Here is a 19,208-nt window from a genome sequence, read left to right on the forward strand (position 1 = left end):
TCTCTAGTTATTTAACATGCTCTTGGGATTTGAAACTTGGCAGAGGCCTGGACTCTTCTGCCAGTGTTCTGACTTACCATTCCTATGGAAATCCATTTCAATTAGAGTAAAGAAGAGCCTTTAAAAATCAAAATCATAAAAAAAGAAATCAGAATTAAGAAATGCTGGAAATTGAAAGCAAAAAACATGGTGCTTTCGCATATCTGACTGCTGGCTGATTTACTTTTAACTACAGGTTATGACTGTAATGACTGTGCCCTGTATTTGCACTGGAGCTAAAATTAGGGACTTTGTATACCCATTGATGTCCTTCCTCCTCAGAATAGACAGTGTGGAAGAAAAAGGTTTTGCAAATGAGTATCATGTGGACAAGAGCAAGTGGGATCTAGATGGTGACTGGGGCTGGGAGCTGTGGAGATGCCTAGGCAAATGTAGTCAGAGGGAGCAGCTGGGAAAGGAATACCAAGGACGAAGTATGTGATAATGCATCTTGGTTTTAAAAGCCAGAGAAGAAAAAAAGAGTCGGAAGGAACTGCAGCATTTCCCCATGAGAGGCACAATAAATTAGCACAGAATTGCTGTGCTGTAAAACTTGATGTAATTTGCTTACTGAATGATACTCCAGAAAGCAGAACCTGGTTTTCCAGAGAAACATTCAGCTGTGTAGATATCAAATTTGCCTCTTATTTTCTCAGAATCTTTGCCTCATTGATTACAATGATACTGCTGCCTGTGATAAAGCAAGTTGAGGTTCCTCGGAAAGTTTCTCTTTGTGAAAACCTTGCCAGATTGAGACATATATCGAGAAAGGGAGGAAAACTATGGTACTGCGGAATTGAAAGCTCTATTACCATGTACATGCAGCACTGGGGTGAGAGGTGTGCTGTCAACCTTTTCTTCTTTTCCTTCCAAGTAACCTGGTATTATTATCATAAACTGATTTGTTCAGGGAACAAAAATATTACTAAATATTTTGTTTAACTTTTAAAAAAGTTGGTGTGGTGTGTCTGGCTGCTAATGGCCTTACTCTGCAGGTATAAAAAGAAAAAGACATAAATAAAATACTGAATGTTAACATGGTTCCTTCTTGGAAAGAAGACTGGCACAAATGCTTACTAATTGGAGCGAGACAAAGACAGACAGGAAGAGAGAAAGTTATTTCATGGCCCATCAAATATAAATTAACTTTTTCATTTTGTCTGGGCAAGTGATGATCCTACTGATCATTAATGTAAATTGCAACAGTAAGCACTTACCAGCTGCAGGGAGATTGGGGTTGTGGAAAGCTCATACACAGTAACAAAGTACTACTTAACTCTGGCTTCTCTGGCTTCTCTCTGAGACCCATTTGAATTGTGTTCAGGTTTTCCCATTTTAGCAGTTAAGCTGTCTTTAGAGAGAACTTGGGCTTTCCCATAAAATAATTTCCTAGAGGTGGCTTGATCGTACACCTTTAACCACGCTTTCAGAATTGATCCTGTTTCAAACAGGTATCTACAAGGTCAGTTCCTAGCAGTGCCTCATGGTTACCTTTTGCTTTATGGCTAGATTGAACATGCAGTGAAAATAAATTTAAAAAAAAAAAAAATTGAGGTATGTTTAAAACTTTGGTTCCAGGATTTCACTGACATTGTTTCTTGATAAAAGCAGGAAACTGGGCAAAGTTGATCAGAAATGCATGCTCTGGATTGCTGTTTCCTGTGTTAAAGGCTGCATGAGTCATGCAGCACTAGCAACATTTTTACCACTGAAGCTTTCTCTTCTCCAGGGTAGACTGAGTGGAAGCTTTAAGGTTTTTAATTAAAAAAAAAAAAAGGTAAAAAAATCTTTGTGCAAATTAATGATGGGTTTCCTTGTTTGGTGGGTGATGCCATAAAGAAACAGGAGGGGGGGAACAAGCTAAGGTTTAGAGTTTAATGTTTAAAGTTTATGTTCTTCTGTGCTTGTTTTTTATTGTAATGATGACAACAAGTTTATGTTGTAATGGTGACAATAAATTTAAGCCAAAGAAAGTACTTTATTCATTGCATCCAAAAAGAAGTTGCTAGACAGTCTGCATAAGCAGTCTTTGATTTTTCAGAGTCTTAATGAGATTCTCAAGAAAAGATGAATTACAAGAAAATCAGTTTAATAGTCTAGTTACAAATAAAAAAAAAAAACAAATGTCTTGAAATTTCAGGTAGCTTTTGAAAAATAACTTACATTCAGGAGGCTCAGAAACTCAAGACAGCTAAATCTTCAAAATCATTAATATAAAGACCTATAAGCATGGGAATAGAGCACTGTTAAAGGCATCTGTGTGCTCTTATCTGCTCATACCTGGCTTTTAATGTAGTTATGCTGTGTATTTGTCTGCATCTCTTGCTTCAGCTTCCATACAGCTGGTGAGAAAAACCGAATTCCATGACAACATTAAAAGATTTTTTTTTTTAAAAATACTTTGTGGCTTGCCAGTTTTATTTTTTCTTTTTTATTTTTTACTTTAAGCAAAAGTCAGCCTTGAGTTATTGAAATACTTGTTTTCTTTCCTTCTATACCTATTTGCATATGCTTTTAAGTAACTATGTTTGGATATCTTTTGGGCTTATGGTACTGCTGTTAGCCTCCTTTTGGAAGATGACAAGAGCGGGAAGAAAGTTTCCTTCTTTCTAATAGATACTGAACTTCCTGGAGGAGAAGCTTTAGCTGAAAAGGCACTACTGTGTTTTGGCTCCTGGATAGTATTTTCTGTGGTGGGCCTCACCCCACTATATATCTGTATAAATGAATGTTATGCTTCACTCTGGAACAGCATCAAATGTGCATATGCAGGGCGAGAGCATCCTCTACTAGACTGTACTTGTGCAGGAGTACACCTGATGAAATAGCCACCAGGGAACAGCAAGGGGACTGTGTAACTAACCTCCAAGCAAAGCTACCATAGGGGCCAGACACCATAAACTGGAGGTGCTGTTCAGAGTATGTTGGCAGTAGTGCCACTCACAGAGTTTTAATGCAGAAAATGAGGTTCCTTTTAGTTTGTTAATAAATTATGAATTCCTTTTGATACATATCAGAGATAATTCCCGTGTAGGAGCTGTGAATCTTACTGTGCAGCAGAGGAGAGGAGAAGGGAAAATAAAACATTGCTTGTCTTTAATCTCTATGTCTTAAAGCATCAACCTTTGTGTCTCAAGTATCAATTTCTGTGTAGGAAAGTCTCGCAAGAGTCCTGTAATACAGCAGCTAAGAGGAAGTATGTTTTTGTTCTTTAGCAGCAGAGGTAGTATATTTCAAGCTGCCATTTAAGTTTATGTCAATTCTTCAGAAAATAACCTCAGAATGATTTTGTTATGACAGAAGGTCTAAGGAGAATGACTGCTCAGACAGAAGGAACCGATTCTTGTGTTGTTCATTTGGTCCAAGTACCTGACTGCCAAATCCAGTGGGATTAACCTCTTCTGAATCTATAGACCTTGTCCCCAACAGCATGGAAATTATCTGCAGAATGTATAGGTAGATCGCCCCTTAAGAAACATGAACTGGTTGAGGGAATAAGGAGGTTTTTAGAAAATTGTTCCCTTCCCCACACAAAGGTTGGCATATGTGTTAGGTGGTATTTCTGTATGTCCAGGGAGCAGCTGAGATGGTTCAGATTCATGTATCTTTTATCAGTAGCCCCACAGGCACTTTTATTTCTTGGCCTTCTTTTGCAAATACCCTTTTAAAATGGGTAAAAAGGAGGACCCTGGGAATTACTGACCAGTCAGCCTCACCTCCGTGCCCAGTAAGATCATGGAACAGATCCTCCTGGAAGCGATGTCGAAACATATGGAAGACAGGCAGGTGATTAGAGACAGTCAACATGGCTTCACCAAGGGCAAATTGTGCCTGACTAATCTGGTAGGCTTCTACGATGGAGTGACTGTATCAGTGGACAAGGGAAAAGCTACAGATGTCATCTACCTGGACTTCTGTAAAGCCTTTGGTACAGTCCCACACAATGTTCTTGCTGCTAAATTGGAGAGATACAGATTTGATGGATGGCCTGTTAGATGGATAAGGAATTGGCTGGGAGGCCGTGTCCAAAGAGTTACAGTCAATGGCTCAATGCCCATGTGGAAACCAGTAACAAGTGGTGTCCCTCAAGGGTCCCTACTGGGACCAATACTATTTAATATTGTCATCAATGACATAGTAGAATTGAGTGGATCCTCAGCAAGTTTGCAGATGACAGCAGGCTGAGTGGTGCAGTTGATAGGCTAGAGGGAAGGGATGCCATCCAGAGGGACCTTGACAGGCTTGAGTGGGGCCATGTGAACATCGTGAAGTTCAACAGGAACAAGTAGAAGGTCATGCACCTGGGTTGGAGCAATCCCCAGTATCAATACAGACTGGCAGATGAATGGATTGAGAGCAGCCCCGTGGAGAAGGACTTGGGGATACTGGTGGGTGAAAAATTGTATATGAGCCAGCAGTGTGCATTTGCAGCCCGGAAAGCCAACCATATCCTGGGCTGCATAAAAAGAAGCGTGGTCAGCAGGTCAAGGGAGGTGATTCTCCCCCTCTACTCCACTCTGGTGAGACCCCACCTATAGTACTGCATCCAGCTCTGGGGTCCTCAGTACAAGAAAGACATGGTCCTGTTGGAGTGGGTCCAGAGGAGGGCCATGAAAATGATCAGAGGGCTGGAACTCCTCTTCTATGAAGAAAGGCTGAGATTGTTGGGGTTGTTAAGCCTGGAGAAGAGAAGGCTGTGGGAAGACTTTATTGTAGCCTTTCAATACTTAAAAGGGGCTTATGAGACAGACAGAGACTTTTTACCAGGGCCTATAGTGACAGGACAAGGGGCAATGGTTTTAAACTGAAAGAGGGTAGATTTAGGAATATAAGGAGGATGTAAGGAAGAAAGTTTTTACGATGAGGGTGGTGAATCACTGGAACAGGTTGCCCTGTTGTGGATGCTGTGGAGAAGTTGTAGATGTCCCATCATTGGAAGTGTTCAAGGTCAGGTTGGATGGTGCCTTGAGCAACCTGATCTAATGAAAGGTGTCCCTGCCCATGGCAGAGAGGGTGAACTACATGATCTTTAAAGGTCCCTTCAAAGCCAAACCATTTTATGATTTTTTGAAATAAGCTTCTGCCCTACTGAATGTAAACCACAGTGAATTTCCTTGGGGACTACTTGAGCAGTGATCTGACACAGGGCTTGGGTTACAAAATTCTTAAATGGTCTCCTAGTCTTGATTTACTGGTAATCTTCCATGTTTGATACTTGCATGAGATAGCCAGAAGCAGTGTGATTTTTATGAACTCAGTTCATCAGAAACAGGAGAATACAAAGATAACAGAGAGGGAATGGTGTAACTCTATCCTGTAATAAAATCTATCTTTGAACAGCTTCTATTTATAAACAGTGTATATTAAATACTTATGATGGAAGTTTTACTCTGGAGTGGTAAAGCAAGTGGGAATGATGTTATAAACAGTGTCATATTGTATACAAATTAAAGAAATGGCTTTTAAATTTCTATTTTAAAGCAGGCCTTGATTGAAATCTAAAATACCATTTGGAGGGGATAGTATATGCCTGTTAATACATGCATAATTGTGGCAGCATTTTTTTAGAATAGCCTTACAATAACAGATTAGAATTTCCTATACGGTATCACTTTAGGAAGATCACTTCTTGGTCTCAGATCATAGTGGTTGTCCTCAGAATAGAAAGTGAGTTCCTATGACACTATGATTAAATAGCTTATTTGACACAAACAGCACTTTTATCTTACTGCTATATGTAGTTGGTTTTTCTCTGATTGTGTCTCACTATTATGAACAACCTGCTAACAGATTTTGTTGACGCTTTGCTGTGTAGTCTCATCAGTTACACTTCATCTCTTGATATTTTGAGTACTAAGAGTGCCAGTAAAATAGTGGTACTGTGTTTATGGGTGTAATAGTATTTCTGCATTAATCTAATTTCCTGAAGGTTTATCGCTGCTGTAAAATTTTTCTCTGGATGACTTCTGCTTGAACTGCTTCTTGAATAAGCAGGAAACACTGATCCCCAGAGCAAAGCACACAGCTGTCAATAACATTATGGAAAATGTTCCTTGCTTTTGTATGTGCATTGTAAAGATATGAAAATACAAACTTTAAAATACTAGTTTTGCACTTGCATGAAATCCAAAATAGAATTTCAGTAATGTTTGAGATGAAAAAACTAACAGTAAGGACTTGCTTCTGATGTGTTTGAATTTTTTTTTTTAATAACAAAGTTGAATGTTGAAGAATGTTCCAAAAGTCTGTTCTTCATGTACAATAATTTCATTTTTGTAGGGATTTTTACAGTGCATACAGGCAGAATTTATAAAAGTAAACATGAATTCCATAATACATTTGATTTCAAGAATTCTTTAAATGTTGATCATTTTATTTGAAGCCTGACTGAATCTGATTATTTGCCCTAGGCATGCTGGTTAGTACAGTTCATGCATATAAATCTGGTATGGAAATTATTTTAATAATTTGGCAATAAAAGTTTATATGGTCATTGAAAGCCTTTGCTTATCCAGTAATACTGCATTGTTAGTTGAGGAAAAATCTTCTGATGTACTACTGGATATCTGACTTTAGCTGCAAATCTACGGTACGTGGGGAAGCATGTTGCTGATGGGTTGGATCCCTCGGACACTTTAGTGTGGAAGTGACTCAGATTACCACACAGATGTGCTTAAAAATATGCAAATATGCAAATGCTTTCAGAATTTGGACCTTGCAAGGTGAAGTTGGATGGCTACCAAACCTGTGCGAGACTGCTATGAAGAGGATGAAATAGCGTGGCTGAGCCTGTAGGTTACCAGTCCATCCGAAGTGTAATTGTTCTCACTCTTCACTAGAAAAGACGGAGCTGCTGAAGTTAACGCGGAAGGAGGAAGGCAACAGCTAGGCCACAGTGGTTTCCTCTATGGGCTGAGGGGGCCATTATTATAAGCTTGTTTGCAAGCACAGGAAAAGAATACATAGTTATATTCAGACTGCTACTCTGAGGGCCATTTTTGGACAATACCTGGAGTAGGCAGTCCAGTTTGTATTTGTAAATTTAAATTATTGCATTTAAATCAGATGTTCTTTGTTTGAAGTAAAAGTATTTATGCAGACTTGTAGAGACACAGCAGAAACCTCAGGTAAAAAGGTATTTCTTCAGTACTGATTTGTAAATGAGCTCTGTTTATGAAGCTTAGATGCCTGCCTCAGTATTCAGGCCTTTTGCTGTATTAAAGCAACTTACTTTGTCCTTTTTTTTAAGCTCTGGCATTATTAAAATATATCAGATCTTAAGTTTTTAAAATGCAAAGTCTTTCCTTTAGGTTCCTCTCCTTTTGTCCTAAAATATCTGAGAGGTGTCATTCAGTCAGAAGTGTGACTGGAAGGTACGTTTAACCTACATGAAATAAACATGGGCCCAGATTTCATTGTGAGCTTACAGTTGTGTCATTTTCATCCCATTTCTTGGTGATTATTAAGCATGCAGTGTTTTTCCCTGATAGCTGCAGGAAAAAGAAAAGGGAGGGAGCTTTTCTTGCAGACTCTTACCATGCTTTCTGTTGTTTATAAAAGTAAGTTTTCACTAGGAATGTGGAATTGAGTACAGCATCCCTCAGCTGGGCCTTGTGGTGGGGAAAGGGGGCTGGCAGGTTTACTAGTGAGGCTGACTGCGGCCAGGGGGTGGAAGGGGAGACCAGAAGGCAGAAAACACCTACGCTGTCTGCAGTTGAACAAGAACATGGAATTCTTGGCAAGTAGAGGAAGAAAGACGGAGGAGAGAAGTTTAGGAGGCATTTTACTCTTTTTCTTCTCCAGTGACTTTGGGCTGCTTCCTGGCTAGGATGTCATCCAGAGTTTTATCACAGCCTCTTACATATGTATACTCTATGCTCAGGAGTTGCTTAAAAGTTACCAATGGCGTGCCATACCACACAACTGAAAAATATTAGCTCTTCCCAGCATATAATAAATTCTTTCCACAACAGAAGTTAAAGTGAATGCAAACCTCTGGGAAACGTGTGGAATTTCAATTTGTTGGAGTTTATAAAAAGAAAAGTGGAGAAAAAGAGGGAAGAATGGCGATCCTAATATGCATTATATGCAGCTAGCATAGCTGCAGCCCCAGGCAAGATGCAACATGTTTCTTCTTCGTGCTCAGATTTGCATGCATAGGAAAAAAAAAATTGGTAAGTGCTGTAATACAATTAATTTGCAGCCATCTCTTACTTGACCAGCCTAAGTAGCTGTATTATTTCTTGAACTCACCTCTAACTTTTTCGTTGTAATAGCAAAATATTCTGTCTACCGTTAAGTAACTTCTTCGCTGCAGTTTGAAAAGCTCCTGAATTAGAAGGAACATCTAAAATCTAAATAGTTTGTCGCAAACAGAGGAGTATCATTGACTACCAGATGGCAGACATCTGCAGGAGTGGTTTGCATTACTTTCTTTAGATGTTTAGGCTCCTAGATCACAGATGATTTAACCTCTTGATTCTCTTCCTTGCATCTTTTGAAGTAAACTGGCCATCCATGGCTGTATCTCACCAGAATATATACACTCCACCCAACTCACAGGCTTTTTAAAGGGAGCAATTGATGAAGAGTCTAAACTCTCTCCAATTCAGACTTCAACTGTTTCCATGCATTTGTTACTTTGCAGACTCTAGTCTGCAAATCTAACGCTTACCCCAGAACTCTTCTGATTCATGCAGGTTAGTGAGGCTCAACAGCATCGCTCTAGAGAAATTAAGTTTAATAGTACAGGTGGCATATACAAATGTTTTCCTGATCAGATTGGTGCTGGGGAGGGGAGGCAATGAGTGTACTAATCAGTATCATTCATTTAAGCAATGAGATACTTCCAGTGGCTCTGAAATGACTGAATTAAAAGGATTGAACTCCCACCTCTTTTTCCCTTGGACTTTCCCTTAGTATTGTGTGAGTTTGGACTGTTTAATATTGGCAGGCATGAAGCAAGCCATTCAAACCTGATGTTGATTCTCTTTTTATTATAATGCACAAGTTAAGCACAAACCATGAGATTCTGAAGATTCTTTTTGCTGTTCATTTTAATGTGTGGGTTTTGAAGGAAAATAATCCCTTTCCTGTGGTAGTTGGGGAGTGCAGCACTCTTTCTTTCTTGCTTATTACAAAAGAACTGATGTTTTTCCCTGAGTTCAAGACACAATGTTAAGCAGGGTATCTCACTTTGATTTGAAAAAGGGAGTGAAAAAGAATTTAACTGCATTTAAGACGTAAAAGGCAAACTCAAGTTTATCCTTAAGTCTTTGAGACTTTGTGAGTCTGTTTTTTACGTATAGATACATGTACACACACATACAAGCGCATGTTATGTGTGCATCACTTGAAGGGCATTACTCTGTACCCTGTCCTGATACTGGTAATGCTGAAGGGGTGGCTGATCTGATGTTTCATAGATGCCTATTGTTTCCTGGAGGTGTCTCAGTATAAATTGAGGCTACAGTTTTGTCACCTAGGTGTTAGAAGCTGTGAGTCTGAATAAACAAGCTGACTGTTACAAAGTGCCCTGTTACTCACACAGCAGGGAGACTGTTTTGGATGGCGGGAGAGAGTTCAGGCTGAATTGTTGGTTGAGAAGATGATGGGCATTAGACCTCACAGTTGCATCTCCTGAACACTGCAGCAAGGAAATGCGTTTGGGAAGGTGCTGTGGGCACTGGCCCACGTGCCACATTCTGTCGCTTACTTAGGAGTCTTACTGGCATTTTTCCCCACTGTCAGCTTTGTAGCAGAGATAATGCTTCAGTCAGAATTAAAGCCTTGCTTATAATAGCCCTAGGATGCGCTAGCCCTAAGGTGCAATTAGTCTTGAGTTGGTCTGAAATTCAGTGTAAATTTGGGGATATGAAGGTAGTTTAACTGAGTTTCTATCTACTCCCTGCAGTCAGGGCACTGTGCATTGGCTTATATTTCCTTTCAGTCCTCAAGCATCATTTCCCGTTAAACGACAGTCGAAAACTGTTTGGTGATGCAGACTAGAAAGCTGCTGAGGTCGTCTTTGGGATTCTGACTCTGTTGATCTTCCTTGCGGGTGGGAGAAAGGTGATTAACCTTTCTTCAGGTTTGTCTCAGTGTAATCTGTTTCTCGGAAAGAAAATGCTTTAAAAACATGATAACTCAATTATTAAAAATTGCCCATTTAAAAAGAAAAAAGGCAAATCCTACAGGATTTCTTGGCGGTGTAACTCAATATTATAGATTGCATTGTTGTGGAGCAGAGCCTTTAGCTGGTAATCCTCTGTGTCAGTGCCCCTGGATCTATTACCTCTGCTGGCCTCATTCAAGAGACTGCATTAGCAGTGCTGTCTTTGAAAGAAACCCTTTTCCAAGGCTGCTTTTGGTGAGGCTGTTGGTGAAATCAGCCAGCTAATTGGTACAAAACAGCCAGGATCTGTAAAATCCTTAGTTTTGATAGTTAAGGGATTGTGTCTTTATCTTGCTGTTGTACTGTAGGGTATTGGTAAGTAGTTGACCAGAAATGAAACATGTATGGTGTGAAGACCATGACAGACCCTGTTTAAAAACAAACAAACAAAATTAAAAAGAAAGCGTTGCCATACCCTCTGCTGACTGCATTTGGTTGTCTGTGGCTCTGTTTATAGAACAGTTGAGTATGATTGAAACATGTAGATAAAACCCAAGCTAGCTTTTTTCTTGGTAATGTGGATATTGTTAGAATTGAAGCTTTGGCAACATGAAACCTAATGGGCTGCCCAGGTGTCCTACATTGTATTTACTAACTGAAAGCTGTACTATTGCAGCTGTGTTGCTGCTCCTGGTATCCGTTATAGCTAGAACAAAGCCAACTTGTAATTGTGATTGTGTGTGTGATCGCTGTTCTTGAAAAGCCTATCTGTAAAGCCTATAATGTAGCTTGTAATGCAAGGTCCACATTTATAAGTTTAATTTGGTAGAGAACAAATTTTAGGTGATGTTGAGGTTAGATGTAGGCTCTGCACCACCTCTGGAAATTTCTTTCATTATCCAAATGCATAGATGCCCAAAACAAGTTTATATGTATTTGTTGTAATTTGGTAGAACTGAACTATTTTCATTATTTGCTGCCTATCTTTTTTATCTTAGACTAATCCAAGAGGTTGTATTTTACCTCAGTTCTGCCTCTGAGGTAATGGGCAGAAAGCTGTCAAGCCTTATCCTTAACACTGTGTTCTCTTTGGGTTTTTTAGCTTCCCTTTGAGCTTGAATCATTTCCAAATTTCAAGAAAGCATATGGAGTGTTCCTAGTGAAAACACCTGTGTCTTGCATAAGCCTAAATCAAATGGGAAGGGGACTTGGCATGTTTTGTACAGTTTAAAACTGGTCATTTTTTCCCTTCCCACCTTGAAACTTCAACTGTATAGTGATTTCTTCTTTGCTCTCCTTTCCTACAAAAATATACAATATGGGCATGCTCTGCTGCTGTTCAAGCCAGTACACCCAGAGTCAATGACTGCTATGGCAAAACAACTTTTTTCTCAAGTGATAAGTCAGAAAGAAGGTAATTTTATGAAGCTCTGTGTTTGGGGGCAAATAAATTTTTTTCAAAAGAATAATTGTCTAAAAATCAGCTTGCTCTTCCCCCACCTCCCAGAAGAGGCCAGCTAGCCAACTAACTCACTAGGAACTCATGAACTTACGTCTTTAACATATCTTAGTCAATCTTTACATCTGCAATGATAAAAGTTTCACCAAGGAACCTAACAGGCATTCCTTAAGTAATTTGATGACAAAAGTCTTGATTGTGTCTTGGACTATATACTGATAAATTTGTAGAGTGGAAGTAGTGTTTTGTCCAAAATTATCAGTTTGAGGTTAAGTGATTTTTTTTTTATTATTATTCTTTTCTCCCCTCAATGAAAAGAACTAAATCAATTTTCATGTTTGCCTAAGAACTATGAAAAGAACTAAATCAGTTTCATGTTTTTATGTGTCTTGTTGGTTGTGTTACAATCAGAAAAGGCTCTCAGGCTGACTGTTGTTGACTTTTCTTCTCCAGGATTCAGATTATTGCTTCTTTCTCTTCTCAGTGCATTATTTCTTAAACTTTCTTGGTGGCTTTAAGGTAACTCTGGCTTCTCAGAAGTGCAGAATAATGCAGAAGTGCAGGTGAATTCTCAGAAGCCAGAGTTTTGCTGCATCGTGATCTCCAGCAAAAATTTAAACAAAAAAAAAAAAGTTTAAACAACAACAACTACTAAGTTGTGGTTTTGCTTCATCGTGATCTCCAGCAAAAATTTAAACAAAAGGCATAATGGATAGTGGGTAGGTTTAATGGTACTGTAGATGTTGGGTGTGGTTATTTGCAGTCTAGGACATGCTAGAGGAGTGAATTGAGATGTGCGTTGTCTTCTTAGCCTCTGCAACAAAGTATGTGGAGAAGCTCTGACTGTTATAGTACACTCTCTCTTTCCCACCAAGTGTCTTTCTGATATTTGTTTCTTGAACAACAGTGGTAAATAAGGGGTTTGGGGTTTTTTTTTTTTGTTTTTAAGCCTAACAACTCTGAATAAAAATCAGTTTCCATCTTGGGGATATTTTGCTTATAAGTGCTGTCAGCTTGCAAGTTCTACAGTGATGTGTTAAGAGACAGAGCAAACACGGCAATCAAAGCTTGTATTTTTAGTATTAAAACCTGGGAGTATGAGCTGGCATTCTATGTAAACTATATATGTAATATTTTAATCTGCAAGCCTACCTGTTTTTCCAGTGTCCCTGAGCCTTCTTTTACAAAGCCTGCCTATTCATGTTGCTAATTATTTATGCTTATCTAGTTAAATAATTTCAGTCTTGTGGTAATGTGTTACTGTCTTGTCCTTTTGCTATTCCCTCCAACAAAGATGTTTCTTAATTTTCATATTTTAACATGGACTGTATTTTGCCCAGAGACTCTATTCTGTTGAAGAACTTGTTTATCTCTGCAGTTCTCTAAGTAATAAGTAACAAAGCTTTGGAGACAGTTTTGCTCAGAAATTGCATTTACTGTATTTCTCAGGATTCTTACGTAAATACAGACCCTTATCTAAAAACAGACTTTCTTAATTGTTCATCTCCTCCTGCTGTCTGATCGTTACCTTCCTAGTATAACTGTTTGGGATGTTGTAACTGAATGATGGATTGTGGAAACCCATAATAAAAAATACAATATATGTGTATATGCATATGTAAAATGTGTGTGTATATATGTGTGTGTGTGTATGTCTACATACTTTTATACACCTATGTGTATGTACATGCACGTAAGTGTATACGTATGTATACACACACGTGCAGAATATAGTTGGAAGTGTGTGTAGATAGATATAAAACACAGTAGTAAATAGTAGATGCAAGTGAATTCCTGAAACAAAAGATTTTACTTTGTTATAAACATTGTCTAACATCTTTTGAAGGTTCTGATTTAAAAAAAAAAAAGGCATTAGTTCTGTTCAGTTTCAGTAACTCAGTATGTTATGGCTGGTCCATTTGCTAGCAAACATATATCTGTAAATAAAACTGCACAGACTCCTTTGCAAACAGAGCAAGAAGGGATTTAGTTTTCCTCACACTGAATTTCAAACTTTTTTCAGTAAGCAGAACTGTCAGTGCTAAATGTCAGGTTTCCTATTGAGAACATCGAATACCAGACTCTCAGAGGCAGTGTTGCTAAAGGAAGAGAAGTAAAAATCAATAGTAGAGACAGGCGAGCTGTGAGAATCTCTCTTCACTGTCATTGCATAATAACGTTAGGGACCCCAGAGGAATGTGCTGCTGCTGTCCAGAGCTTCCTGTCTGCTGTGGAGCAGTTTTTAACACAGTGATGCCAAACCTTCTGCAGCTGCCCTTTCTTCTGCAACAAAACCTCTTCTCTCAACATGTGGCAAAAAGGAAGTTCACTGTAATTTTCTGCTCTTGGCTGTGCATATACACTCCATAATTTAGTTCTGCTGTAAAGATCTGCAGTTTTTTTAGTGTTAGTTTTCCTATTTATCTTTCCTTGTAAAATGGCATTATTATCTCTCTTATTTTTGAGTGGCATTAAGGGGAGGCTTAAAACAGTTATGCTTAGTATTGTGATGCCCACTGTGAAAAACGTACAGAATATTTGGATTTGTGATGAGAAAAGTAGATATAGGGAAGTTACTGTAAGCCGGTTCTGTTTTCACAAATTTGAGATGAATTTGTTAGTGTTTTCTTCTTGCACAAAGGGATAAAGCAAAGTAAGACCTGTCTGCTATGTGTGCCCATCTTCATTTTATGTGTCAAACCTTTTGTCGTGGTTTAACCCAGCCAGCAAATAAACCCCACGCAGCCACTCACTCACCAACCCCCCTGGTGGGATGGGGGAGAGAATCGGGAGGGCATAAGTAGGAAAACTCCCGGGTTGAGATAAAAACAGTTTAATAATTGAAATAAAACGAAGTAGAACAGTAATAATAACAATGAGAACAACAACAATAACAGAATATACAAAGCAGGCGATGCACAGTGCAACTACTCACCGGCTGCCGACCGCGTGTCACGAACGGGGGGCGAACTCCCCCCACTCCCCCCCCCACGGATTTTTATAGTGAGCATGATGTCACATGGTATAGAATACCCCATTGGCCAGCTGGGTCAACCACCCGGGCTGTGCTCCCTCCCCCCCCACCCCCCCGCCGCCGGTGCAAGCACCACCCAGCAACAGCCAAAGCGTCAATGGGCCATCAACGCTCCTTTCACACCAAACCCAAAACACAGCACACCCCCCAAGCTACTGGGAAGAAAGTTAACTCTGTCCCAGCCGGAACCAGGACATCTTTATACCAAATTTCTTTCAGAAATGTGGTCTGAATGATGAAGGGTAATACTTGTATCCCACTATCCTTTAATCCCATAATATTTTGAATATTCTGACTGCAAGAGTGAACAATTCTAAACAGTGGCTATTTATAAATAATAGAATATTTTCTAGAAATAATAGAATGTTGTTATAAATAATAGAATAATAAAATGTATTCTGCATGTATGTGTATATATACATATACACTTAGATATATGTCTGCACATATGCATCGGTATATACAAATATGTGTGCATATATACATGTACACATATCTTGTATTGTTTATTATGGATTTCCACAATCCATTATTCATCTAATAGAAATCTCAACTAAAGTATCTAAAAGCTCTTTTTTTGAATACTTTTGCTTGAATTGATTCTGCAGCCAGCTTGGAATTTCTGCAAAATGAGGTTGGCCACTAAAAAGCCAAGAGTTTCTCTTAAAAGGGGAGCTTAAATAAGTGGTGAGTATGTGGGGGGTATAATCTTTTTTTCTCTTGTGTGTTTCTCCCCCAAAATTGGGGGAATTGCATTCAATTTCTTTTATGCTTTTCTTCACAAGTATATTTTCTGTAAATTTAAAACCAGAACGTTCTGAGATGTTTACAGCATTACTGCAGAAGACAGATGTTTAAGGGAAACCACAAATGTAATGAAATCTGAAATAATATTTGTCAGCTCACAGTTCTGGGTTACTATGTACTGGGTTACTATGTACCCCAAGACACTGCAGAACTAGAAGCACATTCAAAGGAAGGGACACATGGAGATACATGGCATTGCTGTCTACTATGCCATGTCTGCCTTACTGACAGCATTTGAGTTCACTCCTGTGACTGGAGACTTGAGACATAATTGATGCAAAGCAATTAAGAAGTTTATTAATTAATGAACACATTATTAGGAAATTAGTAGAGCCGTAAAATAGTCAATGGTAGGCCATCAAATCTATTTGCCATTAGAATACAATGCATATTATTATGCTTATCTATAAAGCTGCTAATTATAGGTCTAAAGTCTACTTAATCATGTCTACGACTATTGAATTACAATTCTATAAGCATTAGTAAGTCTATCACTTTCACTAGCACTCCCCCACACCAAGTCTTAGGGACTTTGTATGTTGGTATAAAAATGAAAGTAAGTAAACTACCTCCTCAGTATGTGAGCCAAATACAGAGCTATACATTGCCTAGCCTGTGGGATCTTTTGAGACCACTCCTTTTAAGAGATTTATGTAGCGTATGTAATAAAATACGCTACTGGTGAACTTTTGTAAGAAACCACTGTGCACTCTTACACATTAAAAACTGATTTAAGAATTGTCTGATTTAAAAGCAACTCAGGTGTGGAAAAAGAAGGAAATCATAATTTCATTTGGGATGCATTTTGGGATGAAAGTTTTAATAGTACCTTTCAAGAAAAAGGAAGTCGAATGCTCTATTCCTTTTAATAAGGCTAGGGTACCTTGGAATTTTCCTGTGGATTAAATTTGATTTGATGGAGACTTTTTGCTTTGGAAAAAGAATGTTTAAGTGGATGAGGAAACTTATTTAGATGTTTGCCTGATTGAATCATGTTCAGATACCATGTGCAACTTCAAACTTTTGGGGAGAAAAGCTGGAGACTATTAGCTGTTCTGTGGAACTCTGAAACCCCGGGACGGTATCTACATGAGGCCGTGACATGAATTGTTTCCCAGTAGCTGTGGTAAAGCCAGCTAGTCTGCAAGTGGTGTGAATCAAGCCTAAAATCATTTATTGAATTGGCTCAGGCTCATGAATGAACAACATCCAGATGCTAAGTGCTGGATGGGGCTCAACATGTTCTTGCTGACTGGTGGGGTAGTGCCTGTGCAGTAGAGTACTGCTTTTTTCTGTACTTTGTATTACAGCTAAGATAAGAAGGGAAATCTACCACAACCAACTTCAGTAGAGTTCATGTGGCATAATGATAGCAGTAGCAATTGTGGCTGAAATACGAGACAGTATATTCCTTGGAGTTCAGCAGCATATTCTTCAAGAACGCCCAGTCTGGTTAAAAGAGAGCACGTGTGTGCATGCAAAGGAGTGAAGGAGAAGGAAACTGATTTTCCCTCTCTACGATTCTTTACTTTCTGTTTTAGAATTCAGGGGGGAAAATGCGATTTTAATGCTAAATACATTGTTTCTTACCTGAGGTACTGATGACAATAAGCAGTGACAAACTCATTTCCCGCCCGGCTCCGCTGCACCGTAGAGGAGGGCTTGCACTTGGCCATGATTTCTGCCTATGGTTGGCTGCCTGCTTAAATGATTTTGTTCTTTGATCAGTTCTGTCCAGATCCAAAACAACACATGGACTGCAAAGCTTTATGACAAACTTTTTGTGTGGAATTTGTTGTAAATGTTACAGAATAGGACTACTAACATTTCAAAATTATAACAGAAGGACCAGAAGAAACTTGTGGAGAAAAGTTCTAGGTAGATCTTCCGTAAGGAAAATCATGAAATGGTGTAGCTTTACAAATGAGACTCTTTTTTTCTCCTTGCTTTTTTAAAAAATGTTTTGCTTAGTATTTGCAGGAAGAAGTCATCTTAGGGAAGCATAAATTCGACAATAGCAGTTACCCCTCTCCTGTACTTTCTGAGTAAGGAAACAGCACATTAAATAAAACTCTGCAGTGCAAGTGAAGTTTTAACTGTAAATCTGTTTGAGAATCTGTATAGATACAATGAAACTTTAATTCCTCTCCCTCCTTGTACAGAAGTCTCAGGACTGGGGTAAGCCTTTGCAGGGGTGTGCTGTCCCTTTTTTTCTAGGCATAAAACAAGCTGTGGAAAGACCAGGCAGAAATTCCACTACAAACAAAATGGCTATCATTAAAACTTTTCTGCTTTGACCTTCGATTTTTCCACTCACTCTTAACACATCACTGGAAAGAGTCTGCTGTTTTGTGGCTACCCAGGGTACTGAAAATTTTCTGTAGTGAAAGATGTAAGACAGGACTACACTGCCTAAACATGAAGTGTGTGTAGCTTCTTATTTATATGTGTGCATATGTACTTCACTGCATATGTTTTTTTTGGGTTGATTAACTAGTTCTAATTTTACTCTGTTTAAATGTTTAGAAAAAATATATGTGAAGACATTGTTGGCACACTGTGCAAAATGTCTCTCTGGTGCTTATTCTGTTAGGAGAATTAAATGCATGACTTGTCAGACGTAGCTATTTGGTAACTAAATCTCTTCTATGTGGGGAAGAAAGAAGGTTTGTTAAATTTGTCTTTATTTCTAGCATTCACAGGAATTGGGTTATCATTTTAATGATTTTTTTCTCTTCCCCCTCCCCCCCCTTCTTTTGTAGGTAACATTGGTACATCCTTTCAATGCCACTCAATCCATCAAGATCACATTTGTAATGATGACAGTGACAAGGTGAGGCTTACATAAATGTTTCCTTCACAAGATGCATATGTATTGCATTTTTTTATGTATTGCTTTTACTACGGAAAGATTGCTTGTTCTGCAGGTATAGCAGTCAATTTTCAGAGTTACTCTTTGAACTGTCTCTGGCGTATTAAGAAATATATTTTACACAAGACAATCTTTTAGTCAGTTAATGAGAAATCTGTCTTTAGTACTGTATTTTTGTTTGTATTCCTTTGCTATTCTAAACATTTGTGATTTGACATACTGACATTCTCGGTTAATAAAGAACAGCAATGTTTTTGCTGATTTTTCAGTAAGGTAGGATGGCTTGTTGCTTCTGAGTTCAGAGGTTAGAGCTTAGCTAAGTGTTAAAAGCCTTTTTGCAGTAGCTGTATTTTCCTGTTTTGGAGTTGGGAATGTAAGTTTTTACAGATAGGAAGCTTCTGTTCAGTGCTGCAGCCTTAAAATACCAACCTGTCTAGTAGTGTGCGTTTTTCTTACCTTTTTTTGATGCATCCTCAGATTAGATTGCTTTGAGTTTGTAGAGTGCTGGATGTTAAATGTTCAATGATACTTGGATCAGTAGTGTAGGTGTGGCATACAGAAGGGAAAAGTTGTGACATTGAACTGCTTGTGAGACTTGCTTTCATGGTCCTGTTATTGTTGATGGTTTTACCTTAAGCTTTACTGTCCTTAAATAATGCAAATTGCTTAACATTAGTTCAACATGTAACATGTATTACATTGTTTGCAAGTATGACACTTTATAGTAAACTAACTTTTTGGCTTGACATGCCTGGAAAAGGGCATGTATTAGTCAAATTTTAAATTATTTTTCTTGGGAAGTGGAGTGCGACTTGCATGGCAGTACCTTGATAAATGCACAAATCCTTGTGTTTTGAAATTCTGAAGTTAATTTTATAGTTGT

General features: G+C 38.6%; 1 protein-coding gene across 3 annotated transcripts in view; it reads left to right on the plus strand.

Moving 5' to 3' along the window:
- The window catches only part of RNF38 (ring finger protein 38), a 137,335-nt gene that overhangs the window by 65,557 nt on the left and 52,570 nt on the right, over positions 1-19,208 (plus strand). For all 3 annotated transcript variants that reach the window (XM_075136645.1, XM_075136646.1, XM_075136647.1), the window contains exon 2: positions 18,216-18,286. In XM_075136645.1, the coding sequence (XP_074992746.1) occupies positions 18,216-18,286 (71 nt within the window). The remainder of the gene's footprint in view (positions 1-18,215; positions 18,287-19,208) is intronic.

This window comes from Calonectris borealis, chromosome Z (genome assembly GCF_964195595.1).
Source record: "Calonectris borealis chromosome Z, bCalBor7.hap1.2, whole genome shotgun sequence".
In the NCBI taxonomy this organism is placed as follows: domain Eukaryota; kingdom Metazoa; phylum Chordata; class Aves; order Procellariiformes; family Procellariidae; genus Calonectris; species Calonectris borealis.